The 16,700-nt window shown below is 45.6% G+C and overlaps 1 protein-coding gene across 1 annotated transcript in view; it reads right to left on the reverse strand.

Annotated features, from left to right (window-relative positions):
• The window catches only part of LOC126528970 (DNA-directed RNA polymerase III subunit RPC5-like), a 32,602-nt gene that overhangs the window by 15,778 nt on the left and 124 nt on the right, over window positions 1-16,700 (reverse strand). Inside the window, exons 2-9 of the mRNA XM_050176566.3 lie at window positions 15,218-15,346; window positions 14,090-14,214; window positions 12,961-13,043; window positions 7,750-7,848; window positions 6,324-6,487; window positions 4,324-4,436; window positions 1,017-1,117; window positions 204-324 (exon numbers count right to left, since the gene is read on the reverse strand). Coding sequence (XP_050032523.2) covers window positions 204-324; window positions 1,017-1,117; window positions 4,324-4,436; window positions 6,324-6,487; window positions 7,750-7,848; window positions 12,961-13,043; window positions 14,090-14,214; window positions 15,218-15,346 — 935 coding nt within the window. The remainder of the gene's footprint in view (window positions 1-203; window positions 325-1,016; window positions 1,118-4,323; window positions 4,437-6,323; window positions 6,488-7,749; window positions 7,849-12,960; window positions 13,044-14,089; window positions 14,215-15,217; window positions 15,347-16,700) is intronic.

Raw genomic sequence — 16,700 nt, forward strand, 5'->3', positions numbered from 1 at the left:
CCTCTCAATCGTCTCCGCCGTTCGCGGCTCGCATCTTTCATCTGCCCCTCCCTGTTCGCTCTTTCATCTTTCACTGCTGTGCTGATTCGCTCAGTTACGCTGCCGCTCGCCGCAGAAACGGGCCATTAAGAGCTCCACTCTAAAAATAAAGACACCCACGTGAAAGTCTTCAGAAGCAACTTCTCAATTGCCTTCCCTCTCACCTCTTGACCACCCAACAGCCTTGCACGAGCAGCGCCACCTGCTGCAGAAACCGCACGACAGACGTTGCGTCCGACTTCGGGGGCAGTGCCGACATGAGCTTTGCAAAATCCACTACTTTAGCTGGAAAAACAAACAAACAAAACAGTCTTTTAGCGCACTGCTGATGCTCCGCCATTACCGCTACTGCTCCTGTCACCCAAAGGCTTAGAGCGTGCTCAACAATTGCTGTTGTGCAAACACTTGGCAAGGCTAAGCTGGTACACCCTAAGCTGGCAGCTGCCTGAAAGCATGGCGGTTCAACCGGTATGGGAATGACAAAGCAGAACATGGATTTGCCTAAATTTCACCTTTGCAATTTGATCATGTAAAAATATATACTGCATTATAAATGCAACAGCTTGCAATACTGGTAACAGTTAAGCTTTAGTGCTATGCTAAAACACCCATAGAGAAAGGTGAAAAATGTTTAACGTTAGGCGCAAATATCGAGCATGGATTCCCGCTTGACTTCCAAAAAAGGGGGCAGACCTGTAAACCTTAAAATTTGAAAGATATAACTGTCAAAGCTAAAGATACCATGATTGGGTGAACACTAAATATTGTTTCGCTGCTCAGGAAGTTGACCGTTATTTGGAAAACAAGTCACCGACATTGTTCTACAAATATCAAAACATTGTGAATAGCAGTTATTTCATCTAAGGACCCAATCTTGTTCAGTTCACTGTTACAAATGTTCACATATTTACGCAGCTGCAACTGTCACAAAAATGTCAGATGGACAAGTACTAAGGAACACAGCAACGACAACCCACCACTCATAAGAACAGCCTTGATAAGGTCTTGGATTGGGAGCCTGCTCAGTGCATGCATCGAGACTTCCTGCGAGCTTTTGACAGGTGCCTTTGTGCTGGTGCTGCAGACAGAGAAAAAGAGGACAAAAGAAAGGATGTTACGTAGAAAAGAGTAGCAACGGGTGCGCGTATGACGAACATGATAAGCCAAAGATAAACACTTTCGGCAGGGTGTAATGAAGAATCCGCCGGCACATCAATACAGTCGAACCTCAACATAACAAACCTCAGTTTAACGGACTTCACTATATAATGAACTACTTTCATTTCCCAATCTTGGTTGCATTGAAAAACGTGCATTTATTTTCTTGATTTAACGAAGTAATTTCGTGACACAGTTTTGATTGAACAAAGTTTTCGGCCATTTCAAGCATGTAGTACTTTGAGCCTGTATGGCTAGTAAGTCTAGAAGAAGACTATAAATATGTCGGCCGAGACAAAAGTTATTTCAAGCATCCTTCTGCATGAAAAGTTTGAGCAGCAAAAACGCCGTTGAAGCACGCACGCCGCGGAATGCCGGAAACACTGCTGGGCCATTTGTCACGTTGGCGAACAACTTGCAGAGGATGTAGGGCGAAGGGCAGCTCGCAACGCTGGGAGAAACGCGAGAGCCAAAGATTCCTTCAGCACAAGAGGGATGGGGAGGAGGAAGTGAACCTGCGGCAATGTGATCAAGCACAGGCTGAAGGGGGGAGGGGCAGGAATGCAACGCCCATCTGCCTTGTCCTAGCAAACACGTCCGTGCGTGGGCCAAGCGCCGTATTTTGGAGGTAATCTCTACGTGGCAAGTGCAAAGGGAAAAAGCCAAAATGGTTTGTGCCTTCACGCGCATTTTGTTGTTCCCGCGCATTCAGTGTTGGCGGCTCCACAATCTCCAGTTTCCGAGACACGGTGCAAAGCGCTTGCTCGCATTATGACTGAGTTCGTAGTCATCATACGAGATGTGTTAATGTTTGCCTGAGCGCACGTGACACTGATAAACCTTACTTCGTTTAGTTGTCTTTTTGCTATCACCCCCAATGCTCCGCCTTTCTGACGAAAATGTGACCCCCCCCCCCCTTTTTTTTATTGCTCAGAACGAATATTCACATCTTTTTGCACTCCTGTTATTCATTTGCGGGCGCCAGTTTCGGGCGCTAAGTGGACTCGGCCATGGCGTCCGAGATTTATGGCACCACATGACACAACACACGCAAACCTCAGACGCCGTGAGCTACGTCGATGCATTACTCTCGGCGTGATCTGCACTGCACGTGCTCCTAACTGCACCACTATGGCCCGGCGTTCTTGAAATTTGTTTACAAGTGCTTGCTACCGTGACAGTGCTATCCACCAGGAATGCTCTGGGAATTTGTGAAATTGCTTTTAATCCTGAAACTTGAAAACCTCAAATTAAAGAAATTTGCACTTTACTGAAGTTTTTCGCTGCAAGTACAACTTCGTTATAACGAGTTCAAATGTACTTGCAATACAACAACACTGTTAATCATCACAAGCCAAGGCAATATGGCACTGCATACAACAACCGGGCAAGGCACGGCGCGTTTCAAAGTGGCATGCCGAGAGTGCTGAAGTGCCTGCATCAAAAAAAAAAATGAGATGGCTTTTTTTTTGGCAGAGGCAATAATGGTGGTTCCCATTGCAAATGGCCTCGTATACTTATAACAATTGAAATAACAAAAAGAAAGTGATTTCATAATTAGTGGCTACCCAGTGTTGAATATCGTTTTATTCTTGACGGAAGCAACGCCGTTGAGGCTAAAGAGGTTGATACAGCGAAATTAACTAAATGAACACACCTCGCTGGCGAGAGCATTCCACAGCGAGCATCACTTAGCCCTTTCCAAGTGACAGCCTGCGAGTGACACCAATGTCAAAGTGCACTAGTTCAAAGTGACAGTGAATTTTCTTGTCTGGCAGGGTATCAGACTACGACAAACAAGTTTTAATGCAACAGCGTAAAGGGCTGCGCGTCGCAGAAAATCTGGTGTTGGTGTCGGTGGAGTTGCCCATGAGGAAAGGTTTTCGTATATGCTTAGGCACAAATATGTACATGCTACGCCTTGCTACGTGACATGCGGTATATGCGGGTTACATTACCACACCATTCTAACACTATAGCTGCTCAAACCTTGTCTTACATTCTTGACAAAGTTATTCCTTGAAATATTGAGAATGACAGCCCGCAAACGTCATACGTCATGAAACAAAGTACCGACAGCACATGCCCTTTGTGTTAAAAATTCTCAGACTTAAATATTAAAAGTGAGAAAAAGATAACGGAAAACTGAAAATGATAACTTTTCTACCACGGCTGCGCACTACCTTCGGTATCAGCCCACACAAGAGGCTGCACTTCTATCAGAGAGACCTCACCTTTGAGCATAGCGTTTGCTGCCAGAGTTTTCCAGTAACCATTACGGTTGCATAAGCCGTAGTTGCTCGGAAGTGCGAGAAGCAGTCATGGATCTTTGAATGTTATCATATTCCACCGTTAAAGGCGAAGCTTAAGCGTCCTCCAAGATTTTTTTACATGCGCACCCAAGCAACAGGTCAAGTTTACCATGCTAAAGCTTGATTAACATGAGACAAAGCCTCCTTCGTGCTTGCTGTGGTTTTGCCTGGCTTGTTTCTTGCGAATTCTCCAAGTAAATCAAGCAACAAAAGCTGAGTCAGTAAGTGTCAAGGCAAAAACTTGAGGTAGCAGAGCGCTATTCAACTTCAGCAGCATGATTTGCCAACAACACAATTAAATTCAGATGGACATAACATTAGACGTAAGAGAAAGCCTTCCTGGGCTGAGCTACAAATGCTGGTTCCCACTTGAAACAAGAATGATTTACAGAATGTAAAGTTTATGCTTACGCTTTAAATAAAACATGAGTGAGAGGAAGTCACCAGCACTTACCTTTGCCTCAGTAATTCTGGCCTTATTCAGCCACTGTGTATTTCTCAGCAAAATCCTGAATGTTTCTTCAGTTTTCAGTGCACCTTAAGAAAGGCTTCCATCACAGAATTCATGGGACCAGGCGGAGAGTTCGAATTGTCTTGCTTTCCAAATAGCCGATAGTAGACGATGTGCTTTCACTAAACTATTCTTCGGAGACTGTTAACTATTTAATTAATTCATTCGTGTGTGCATTTCTTCAGAACACCTTACAATGCTAGCATAAGACAGTCAGCCATGGCTACAGCTATGGGCCCCACCAGACGATATGTATAATGTACCAAACTACAGAGAAAAGAACACAGGAAAGAAACTACGCACTTCTCGATGACAAGGTCTTGGAAGTAGTCCTGAAGCGTCTTGGGCAGCTCCGACTCGTCCCTGTCCATTTGTGGGCAGACGAGCATTGCCCTTTCGACACCGGACATCTCGGACTGCAAGCAGGCATGACAGTGCAGTTATTGGAATGTTCAAATAGATGCATTCGTGCCAAATAAACCCTATTAACAAGCTCTAGCTTGGAGACACTTCCCGTTACTCTATGCAAATACATGCAAAGTGCAAACAAACGTGTGGGGATGCCAGACACTCTTGCGGCTCCCGATGCTGGGCTTTCCTGCATTACACACGCAACAGGGAGTCAGTGTCATAGTTCGGCAGCTATGACAAGAGATAGCAGGAGTGCTCCAGTGCTAGCACTGCCTGACGGAGTGGATAACTCGAAAACGAGAGAAAGTTGCTCCCTTCTTTTAAGCTGCAGGACGATAGGCATATTTAGCGGAGTGTCGCTTACGCTCCACTCTGCTCACATTTCGTGTGCTTAGGTGGCTACAGAGAACGATACTGGCTTTGCTTTTTTAACGAGCACATCGCCCAGGGGCACCAGCCCCATGCAGTCAGCCTGACTGTCTATTTAGCCTCCTATGGTGCATATTGGAACACCAGGTGACTGTTGACAGCAGAAAGGTCAGCACTAAAAGATGGAAAAATATGCTGCTGACTTTACTACGACACAAAGGGAAGCAAGAAAGTCCATAACGATGGCGGTCACACAGGCCAAGTGGAGGGAAGTTGCAAGTGTCAAAGAACAAGTTCACACACCTGTCTACTTTTACATGTGCCTTTTACTTGAGCAGTGAAGATCACAATGGCATGCAATGAAATTTTTGGTGAAGCAGACAATGCGAGTATTCAAAAAGTGCAGCATCTTGAACAGACAGTGCACTGTGGGAAGAAATTGGTGACAAAGCAGCAAGCAGTGTCGAAGATGTGAAGGAGTCGTTGCTACAATTGCTTTCGACAAGCGTCGAAAACCATATAAAATATGTGCTCTTTTTCTAATTGAATGCCTTTCTTTGTCTGGATTGCATTATAGGAATGTTTTTCTTTTTCTGACCTTCCGAATTTTGGGAGCAGGCAGGACAAGAAATTAGGCTGGCCTAGATATGAGCAACTACGAACCTCATCCAGTTCGGCGTAATTTGTCACCTGTCAAACAATCCGAGATCTGGAGGACCAAGAAAAGTTCTTGTGGCACTCGCTACCCCCCCCCCCTCCCCCCCCCCCCTCCCCCCACTTTCGCCTCTTGGTTTATCTGCCGTCCCTCGCTTTTATTTTCGAGGTGGTTTGCCGGCTTTGCTATGGCCGCGCAGCTGGTGTGAATAGATCTAAGTCGATTGGGCACCACTAGTATGTTTATACAGTTGGCTCATCAGTGATTGATGACTGTTGAAACGACGTGAAGTTGGGTCACCACGTGTCCAACCCAATTCTGCATGCCTATATCGACGGCTAATTGGCTCATCTTCGCACCTTACACAATTCGTGCTGCTTTTGTTGCCGTCCCGTCTGTCCGCGTAGCATTATCATTTCAACCGGTCCTGTCGACACGGACAATCCTTGCATCTAACAGAAGCAGCCCTGGCCAAAGCAGCACTGTTCTGCGAATTGCAGCATTCAGGTGCTGCGAGTGTAATCCCCGTATTGAGCAGTCATCGGGGAGCGCTTGCAGTGATGGCATCGGCTGAGCCAGACCAGGCGCGACACGCTCGGCGCTCCTTCTACGTCGAAAGCGAAGTGAAATGCTCGCTTGGGTGGCCTCGAGCACAAGGGGCTCCGCAGCACATACGACATCCGGCACTGTGCGAGTCTCTACACAGAATGTATTGAATACTTGAAAAATCGAATAGTAGAGTTCGATTCGCGAATTGAATTATTCAGACGCTCACTATTAGATTCGATTTGGTGGTATTCTAGTATCTGCACGCCCCTAATAGTAAGTCAACAACAACAAATAAAAAAAAGAAAAGAGAAAAGCTAACCCCAAAGTTGTGATACATTGCTTCCACCCATGGCTCGCTTTCCTGCTTCTGGTGGATGAAACGGAATGACTTCTCACGGGCCTTCTTGGCACGGTCTGTCTCCTGGTTGGCAAATCGTACGGTGACTGCCTTTGGCTCATCAACCTCTTCCTCCTCTTCAGTGGCTGCATAAGCAAAGGGACAAGGGCAGGGTCATAGAGAAATTCCGCAATCTGTGCACAGGATTTGCAACTGCTCTTGCAAATGAAAGCTTGAGGGTTTGCAAGACTCGCAAGGCCCTGACAAAGCATTGGCAAGGACTGATTGATTGACTGAGTGACCAGCTGGCAGGCCATTGATCCATCAATGAAACCACTTCAAATCACCCGTCTTTTCATCCTTCTGAAATGCATTCCAAGTATACAGGGAGATTGATAAATTATTTGACTGGCCAATTAGTGGGTAATTGATTAATTGACTCCCAATTACTTGACCAATTGACAAGTGATTGACTGATTGGTCACTCGGCGTGTAATTTGTGTGATTGGTAGATTAATTTGTGACTTAATGTGTGATTGGTTGACTACTATTGCATCATTGACAAATTTATGGGCAATTGACTGATCAGCCAAATGGTTGGCAGGTAATTGATTAATTGGCTGATCGAAAAACACTGACAGAATGCTGGTTTAACCGTCATAAGGAAACCCAAGGGCAAAGAGAGGTGCTGTTGCGGAAGGCTTTCAACAAGCGTCGACCACCTAGGGTTCTTCACCCTGCGCAAAAAGCACGAGAGTTTTGCATTTGGCCCCTGCCTAAATGCGGCTGCCACAGCAAGGATCTGTACCGTCAACTTCGTGTTCAACAGCAGAACACAATAGCTATAAAGCCAGTCCAGTGAGCTTGCAAGGACTAAGGCAAAATTACTTCCGAGAACTTGAAAATGATACACCGTAGTAAAAAATATGCGAACTTTTTTTTTTTTTACTGGTTGCAAGCAACAAAAGGAACATATAAAGGCTTAGTAAATGAACCAGCGCCGACCAATACAAAGCTGCTAACCAGACAGCGTTTGGCTTGGCTTTTGGACTACACCATCCTTGTGGTCAGATGTCCAAACAAGATCCGCTGTGCTCAGCCGAAAATTATGTTCAGTGATGTCCTTTATCACTTCGTGAAGTCTGTTTCTTAAGCCCTTGAAAACAGCTTTTAGATGTTCACGAGGTTTCAGCGGTTCCGAGGACTGCTAAAACTCTCCGTGCGAGGCTTCTTAACAATGTTACGTCCAACAATGTTTATAAGCTGCATATATTGCATGACGAATTTCCTTGATTATAATGTTTGCTTGAATGCTGAACAAAAGTCAATGAAGTATGGCAATACGCCATCAAAGCGGGGCACAGATGTGAGCCAGGAGTTTAGGAAGCATCCCTGAAATTCAGCACACCTGCTTCGGCTGCCTTGGCCTTCTTGTCCGACTGGTCCAGGTGAGGAAACGACGGCATCATTTGCACAATTGCACTGAGAGGAGACAGGTGAAGTTCACCTGGGGAGAAACAAGGATTCAGTTGTTGCCCCATGACACCGTAAGTGTAAGTTGACAACGCTTGAAAAAAAGAAAAGGAAGGGAGAGAGAGAGAGAAATAAAAAAAAATAATTATCCAACAATGTGGATGCACATTCTGGGGATGTATTCTGCAACGATCCCTTTCGGCGATACTATCACCCTGGCACACACAATCAGTGTGTGCCTTCGCCATCGGCACACACCGATTGGCTGTTGTAGCAAAACAGGAAAATAAACAGCGCCATCTAGTAGTTCCGGTCTACGTCAATTTTATGTCACGGTGTCGCTGGGCGCTCCCGACTTATGCCGAATAAACGACATGTCTTTTCAAGTTTGGTTGGTGGTGAAGTGTAGTAGAGACAAGAGAGATGGTAGCTTATAGTAGTACATTTTTTTGATGGCGGCTTAAACATTGTGTTTCGCGGCGATACATTTGTTGTGTTGATGGCCTAGCGCATTGTGTTGCCTTGTGTACGTCACAAGTTTTGGTGACAGTGTCTCGGCACAGCTGACAGTAGCACCATGACCAATGTGTTGCTCGCATGATTCCTCGCATGCCAGCAGGAACAACATGCCCGGCCCAGAGCAGTGATCCCCTTCGCCACGATGGGAGAAGCTTTTCGGCGGCACTTCCAGTGTCACTTCATATCATTAAAAAAATGTGTTTCACAACCATGTGACTAGTAGCCACAATTTAATAATGAAATAAAACATTTCACACTTTCTTTCAGTTTATTTTTACCTAAATTAGCCATAGTCAACCCTAGTCAGTGTACAGAAGCCGTACTGCGGCCGATTCACTCGACAACTACACACCCGAGCCACTCCGCACCTCGCACGGTGCGCTCTCGCTTTTGTTGTGAAGCCTTTGAAAGCGCGTGTCAGCAGCACATGCTGACATCATGAGCAAGTAGTCGCTTGCATTATTTAATGCGCCCATCACCGAGGCGACAGTAGCGCCGAAAGTGATAGTCGCAGAATATATCCCCTGATGTGGGAACAACATGGCATGCATCCTGGCCATGAATACAGCAATGCTGCGTGCCGTAAGACAATGTGGCGACCCTCGCAGCCTGAGAAAGTAAAGCCCAAACCACACAAAGACGTTAACAATAATGCAGAAGCACATAACTGGACATATGATGATTAACAAGAGGCAATTAGCAATTAGAATCCTGGTCCATACCTGTATCACATACCAATCAATGATACCACAAAACTATAGGAATCCATACAACATATGGCTTGCTCCAAGTTTCTTCTTACAAAAAAAAAAAAAAAAGAAGCTGTCCATAAGAATACAATCTTTTCGTGCATGCAGTCATACCCCATTATAAAGAAGTTGCAACATGAAATACCTTTGCTATATCCAACATTTATTATATGAATGCACACTAATATTAGCAAAGAACTGTTAACTAGTTATTTTACATTTGCTCCATTATATCTATTAATTCGGTATATCCATGTCTATTATATCGTGTTTTGACTAAATAACCTGCCATTGCATATTCACCCAGGCTCCCGAGGTAACAGCCATTAAAAAAAAAAAAATCTGGCTATACAGTTAAACCTGGATGTAACGAACCTATATGTAACGAATTCCTGGATTTAACGAAGTTTTTGAATTCCCCAACGCTGCCCCCATTGAAGCCCATGTATTTTCGACCTTGATGTAACGAACGCGTTGCGGCGGTTAGCCTTGATGTAACGAACTCCCAAAGCTGATCAGTCATTACTTTTAGCACTTTTAAGGAAAATTCGGCCGAAGAAATGCTCTAGATTATTGAATATTAATGCTGTAAGGAGCCAGCAGCTACGCGCACGCCAGGGATTGCCGCGACCGAGCAAAGTTAGCGGTGATGATGATGATGGCGGCAACTAGCGCCGCTCCGTGCCTAACGTAGCAGTCTTTTCAGGCTTTGCTTGTCTAGCGTGGCACCAGGTGGCATTGGTATCGGCAGCTGATTTCTCTTGCAGAATTATTTTGTTTTGTATGGATTTGAGGACAAGCATTCTTATTTTGTGATTTTCATTTGTTTCAACGGCTTAGACACACTTATGTGTAAGAATTCACTTGAAAAGCAACGCTGATAGCCGGTTCTTTCATTGCCAAGGCGCCGGAAGGGAGAGGGGGAGGGACGATGACGAACGATATCCGTCACTTTTTTTTCTTTCTCTATGGATGCGTTGCATTCGCCATCTTGAGTGTTGTCCTGCGTTCTGCACGTGTGCGTGTGTCAACTGTGCTCTGGTACTGGTTTGTCCGACTTGTTTTGGAGGTGCTAGGCCTGCCTGTCGGCGTGTAGTCGTGCGTCTCCGCTTCTAACTGCGTCGTCGGTTGGTCGTGATGAGTTCTACTGCCAGAAAACGAAAAGTTCTGTCTTTTGAAGACAAACTCGCAATTTTAAATGCAGTCTCCGCGGCCGAGAAGAAGAAGGACATTGCCACCCGTTTCAGCATTCCAGCGAGCACACTATCAACAATTTTGAGTGCGGAACACAGCATCAGAAACGCAGTGGAGTCGGGAACAAGCTCGAAGAAAAAAAGACTGAAGCTGTCCACATACACTGATGTGGACAAGGCAGTGTTCACGTGGTTTTTGGACACGCGAGCCAGAAATGTACCCATAAGTGGCGCGATCTTGCAACAGAAGGCAAAGGATTTTGCGTGTATCTTGGGTCATGACAATTTCAAGGCAAGCAACGGGTGGCTGCAGGGATTTAAGAGCCGGCACGGTGTCGTCGGAAGAGTAATCAGCGGCGAATCTGCCTCCGCAGACAGCGATGCTGCTGCTTCGTGGGTGGCTGACAAGCTGCCTGGAATCCTGAGTCGCTTCGAGGTGGCTGATGTCTACAATGCCGACGAGACAGCTCTATTTTATCAAATGCTTCCGGGCCGCACGCTAGCGTTAAAAGGCGATGACTGCCGCGGTGGAAAGCAGAGCAAGCTCCGCATAACGATTCTGCTGTGTGCCAACCTCGACGGCACAGACAAGCGAGTCCCGCTAGTTGTCGGCAAAAGTGCCCGTCCCAGGTGTTTTAAGGGAACGAAGCGTATGCCCGTGAAGTATGTGGCGAATTCCAAAGCGTGGATGACTCGGCCAATATTTTCTGAGTGGTTAAAGGAATTTAACCAGGACGTCAAGCGGCAAGGCCGTCAAGTTTGCCTACTGCTGGACAATTGCTCGGCGCACCACGTCGAGGGCCTGCAGCTGTCGAACATCGAACTGCATTACTTCCCGGCCAACTGCACGTCCCTAATACAACCCCTGGACAAAGGGGTCATTAACAGTTTTAAATGCTGTTACCGGCGCCGACTAATCCTGAAAATACTTCTCGACATCCGTCTGGAACGGGAGATGAAGATCGACATTTATCAAGCAGTCGAGATGCTTGCTGCCTCCTGGCAAGAGGTCAGGGCAGAAGTTATCGCGAATTGCTTTTTAAAGGCCGGAATAGCCAAAAACGCACGGGCTGGTGCCGACGAGGAGGAGGAAGACCTTTCTACTCCGTCCAATGTGGCCGAAGCGTGGAACGAGCTATGTACTAACGGTGGTGTACCCGACGACGTTGAACTGACTGACTTTTGTTTGCCGACAACGCCGCCGTGACTACAGAAGAAATGTCTGATGCAGCAGTAGCTGAAAGCGTGCAAAATCCGGATGGCGGTGATGATGGTGCTTGTGAGGCAGATCCGTGTGACGTGCCTACTGCAAAGGAGGTGATGAACGCAATGGACGTTATGCGCCGTTTCGTCGGCTCGCTCGACGATGAAGGAGCTCTACACGATTTAGCCTCTTTGGAGCGGCGTGTTGTGCCTACACTCGTGCCGAAGAAGCAAGCGGAAATTACGCAGTTTTTTAGTGTAAAATAAATGATTGAAGGGTGAGTTCACCTTCACGGATATATTGAGCTATTTGGTTTCGTTTCTGCATCATTCGTACGAGCCTTCACGCGAAACCTGCATGTAACGAAAAATTGCGAGCTTTTGTCAACTTCGTTATATCCAGGTTTAACTGTACAACCGAAGCAAATAACGCTGTACAGCCAACATTTAAATCTTTATGAAACAAGCGTGGCAAATTGTCAGCATCAAGCAGATCTCAGGAAATGCTCTTGTGGTTGGATTGTATAAGGATTCTTTTCTTGGGTTCTATTTATTATTTACTGCATACTGTGGGCCTATTTTCGAGGCCTTAGGCAGGAGTGGGAGCAGGGATAGAACATAATACAAGCTGAGGACACAAAACAAAAACAAAACAAAAGAAGAGGAGGACAGCAGGGATGAGAGCAGGAATACAAGGTAATACAAGCTCAGTAGGCAAAATCAAAGTGAAAGGGGAAAAAATATCTCAAGACACATGTGTCTATCTATGTGTACATTATGAACAAATAAAAAGAAAGTACTTTCTAGTAAAAAAAAAACTTTTTAACATTGGTTTCGGAGGGAAACTGGTAATGGCGAAAACAAGGACCTGGTGGTGTCATGCCAGCTGATGACAAAATACTGCCCTTGTGTTTGTATACGTAGACAGCATTTCTTTCATTGTCAGTCCCCTTAGAAGTGTGGTGCAGTTGCCCCACAATGCCGTTTGCAACGCTACGAAGCCCCACCTAAGGGGCAAAATCTGTGGATAACTGGAGACCTTGACCCGTACAAAACTTCTCACCACTTAGTGGCACTGAGGCATGCATGCGAAAATACAGCAATTATGCATCAACAAAAATTATTTTAAAAGAACTTGTTCACCATTATTTCTGACCATGAATAGGTACGAAAAGAATGAAATGTTACTTCAGCTATAATTTGATAGTACAGTAATTCATTCGTTTGTTAAATTACTCACAACTGAATCTTCATTCCAGTACATCACAAACTTGCATGTGAGCTGTTCTTTTTTTTTTTCGCATTAAACTCAGTGTAGCTTGCATGATACATTGGGCAAGGTATCAGCATGCATGCATTGGGCAATGCAGCATGCAGTCTTCCTTACCACTGATCCGGCGGATAATTAAACACCATCAAATAGAAAGTCGTAGCTCTGGGCTACACAAAAGAGAGGCAAATCAACACAGAAAGAGTCCAAACCTGGCCTGAGAATCCCGACAGCATAGTTTTCAGCAGAGCTTGTCGACTTTGTTGACGTCAGAAGCTGCCTGTCCATCAGGGTACTGTTTTCGAAGAAGCAAGAAAAATGCACACTGAGTACAATCTACACCACAGAAAAATGTTCAGGCAACCCTTGAATTTCCTGAAAAACTTGTAAACCAGCCCCAGTGAAAAAATTTTTACAAACAACAAAAAAGACTAAAAGAGCCTATTTTATGTTTACTGCAATATGAAGGCCTCTCCCAGCAATCTCTGATTACCTCTGTCTTGCACCAGCTGACCTGCCCGAATGCCTGCGAGTTGCAGGAAAGTTGCAATTTTTTGTAGGAAACTCTATGGATTTCTCTACATGAACACCATTTTGAAGATAGGAAAAATACGCACAAAGAAAGCAGCATCAAAACAAGCCTAAGATGGCGGCCGCCAGTCACCCCATTCGCAGGTTGCGAGCACACGAACAAACTGCAACCAAACAAGTTTGGCTAATTTTTGGTCACGTTGTGTCCACCCGGGCGCATATAATGCCGATTTTTAAAATATTTTTTTCGAGTAAATTTAGCTGTCCGATTTTGGAGGAATTCATGAATGCATAAAATTAGCAAAGATACATTTTTCAGAAAATTATTTTTTTCCCTCTATTTATTAACCATTTCAAGACCCATATCCTCCCTTAAGTGGCCGGATGGGTGCTTCCCAAGTATGCCAGCAGACATAAAACAGTTGATGTTCTCATGTCTGACGTTCCTGCGAAGAGTCCTCGCATGGAGACCACTATCTGTAAACTTGGCAAAACACACAAAACTCAAATTTCTTAAACTGTCCTGCAGCAGAACACTTTTCACATTTCTGACTATGCAAAAAAGAAAGAAAGAAAAGATGCAGTGAAACTAAACTTTCAATTGGAACTGAAGGGCATAAACAAAAACGTGCCGCCGTTTTCATGAGAAACCTCTGCAATTTAATCATATCTAGGCACAAAACACACGTGGTGAGGTTTTTTTGGAAAGGTGGTCTACCAATGTAGAGTGATGCAACATTTTCCTTTAAGGGTTAGTGCAAAAAAAGAAAAATAGAGTACAAAAATGCAAAAACGTAAATTCATATTCACCTTTTGAAAAGTGGCTTTTGATCGGTGGCACGGCCCCCGCTGCCATCTGCATTGGCGGCAAACTGTTCGCCACGCAGCCTGTCATAGCTTGAGTCATGCGTGTCGAGGGCAAACTCTAGCTCCACCTGGTGGCAATGGCACGAAACAGCAATAAGCCTGTGCTCTAGACACCGACAACAAATTACCAACAGACATCCCATGCAGCCTTTAACAAGTGAGCCTTATCAATAACAGATAATTTAAGACCAATATTGTGGCAACAACACCATTAGTAACATGCATTTTTCACACATTGGTATTTAGAATGATGAAAAAGCCCATGAAAAGGAACATGAAACACAACTAACATATGCCAAGCAGCAACTGAAGTAATCAAAGAAAAAACACGAATGAAAGTATACTGGTTTGAGTGAGTTAGCACAATATTTCACAACGGTAGGCTTTTGCACGCAAACTATGGGATGGTGGCAACAGACGAGACAGGCACAAGCATCACACGACAGAACACAAGATGCTGTCTCATCTCTGCAACTATCACACCCAAACGCTGCATGATAACCTGGTCTGCCAACCACTGGCAGCCCACTGGAGACTTGTTGGAAGGTTCCACAACGTGGCATCAGTTTTGTCAAGTGCAAGCTGTCAACAAGAAACTGATAAAGAAACAATGTATAGCAGCTGGCGCCACTGCAGTTTCGTGTGCTTAGACTGCCATGCTGTTTCCATCTATCATTCACAGGGACTGCCTTGATGAATTGCGGGACCAGCATGACTTAAAGCGAGCTAAAGAGCTGCGCTTCAGATGAAGGATAGCCGGGTGACAAGGATGTCCTTATCTTGGCTCCCATCTGTCCACCTGCAGATCGGCTGTGAGCTTGCTTATGGCTACGCACCAACTTTGTCTAATACCATTCGGTATGCTATGGGTCTGGGAGGCCGCTAAGTCTCCATAAAGTAGCAATGGCACAGGGATCTCATATGTGACCTGCTGCACAATCCAGGTAAATGCAGGCTATCTCTGGACAGGATTCAGTCGTACTAGAGTTCCTCATGTGGGTAGCACTGCCTAATGTGAAGATAAGGAAGCTAGGGGTATTGCAACGAACTACCATCAGCCAGATAGAATACCTTGTGCTGTTTTGGCTTAACTCTTGCAGCAACGCAGTGGTCCTCATTGTAGGAGCGGCCGACCAACCGATGTGGATACTGAAGGAGGTAGAGGTTGTCGGCCAGGGCCTTTGATATGTACACGTCCAGCTGAAACAAATAAACATCGATTGATTACCGATTCATTGGGTTTAAACATTGCAAGGCAACGACACCGGGGAGGGGGGGAGTGGAGGGGGCTAGACAAATTTTGGGCACCTGGGGTTCTTTGTTGTGCACCCCAATTCTCAGTACACGGGCGTGAATGAAACCTGCCACTGCCGCATAACGTCCATCAGCAGAAAGTCGCGGCAACAAAGTCAAGTGAGATGGGTGAAACATAACTGCCAACAGACAGACAAATAATGGCAGAGGGCAGAAGGATGTCAGCTTGCAAGCGATGGCTACTAGCTAGTGCTATCTGTGTCTCGTGGGTTGAAATTAACGGATATTCACTCGGCTCTTGCGCAAAGAAGTTGCACCGCTTATATTCACCAATTAAACATTCCATGTAGTAACGCCGCCTCTTCTATCATGCAACGCAATAGCCAGTGAGGCCACGGTGAGGGAGAGTGAGAGGAACAGACGACTTTGGAGCTGCAAGTCGTGACAACAGACGCAAGCGCTGGTGACAACAAATGTAATTTGAAACAGGCCGCCAGCACCAATGTGATGAAGACCGCCGTGTGAGAGGAACGCTAGCGCGGCGAGATGATGTGCTCTCAGCTGATCGTTTTGGGATAACATGAGGCTGCCGCTTCGATTCCAGCGAGTGCCCGTGCCAATAGAATGACACGGCGTGGGAAGCGTTCCGTGATAGTTTGGTGTATACTACGCTCAGACAGTAATGCGCACTTGAAAAGCTGACCACCCGCAGCTTACCCCGGCACATTTCACGAAACTGCCAAATCACTTTTTTTTTTTTTTTTCTGGAGACGTTTACCAACTGTTACAAAGTCTACGATCGAGCTAATCTAAACTGCCCCTCCTGACGTATCGTCGAACGCAAGGCCATTTTTCTCACAGGTGCTTACAAACTTACGTCACTAATAATTCTAAATGATAATTCCTTTGAATTGCGCTATCGAAACTTCGGGTTTGTGCGCCAGCGCTGGCAAAGAACGACGCTAGGTGATTACGCCGACGCTGCAGCAGCGTACATTTCGAACGCATGGTTTCAACGCTGCGTATTAGCATTTACGAAGTGCAGTGCTGAGCTGCAGATTTAGCGCATCTCGGTACAGCGCAGGACGGGACAGTATTTTATATTCTCACAATTACGAACTGTCCAAAAAGCTTCCCAACTTTCAGAGCTGGACGTCGCGAAATTCCGACAGGCAGGCATGCACGCCATGTGTCACCATGTTTTCCTCGCTGACGCAATCAACACATCATGTCATTGAACGAAATAATTACGAGGTTTGGCGAACACCACTCGTGCTAAACGAGGACGCGAATTGGAAAA

This window comes from Dermacentor andersoni, chromosome 8 (genome assembly GCF_023375885.2).
Source record: "Dermacentor andersoni chromosome 8, qqDerAnde1_hic_scaffold, whole genome shotgun sequence".
In the NCBI taxonomy this organism is placed as follows: Eukaryota; Metazoa; Arthropoda; class Arachnida; order Ixodida; family Ixodidae; genus Dermacentor; species Dermacentor andersoni.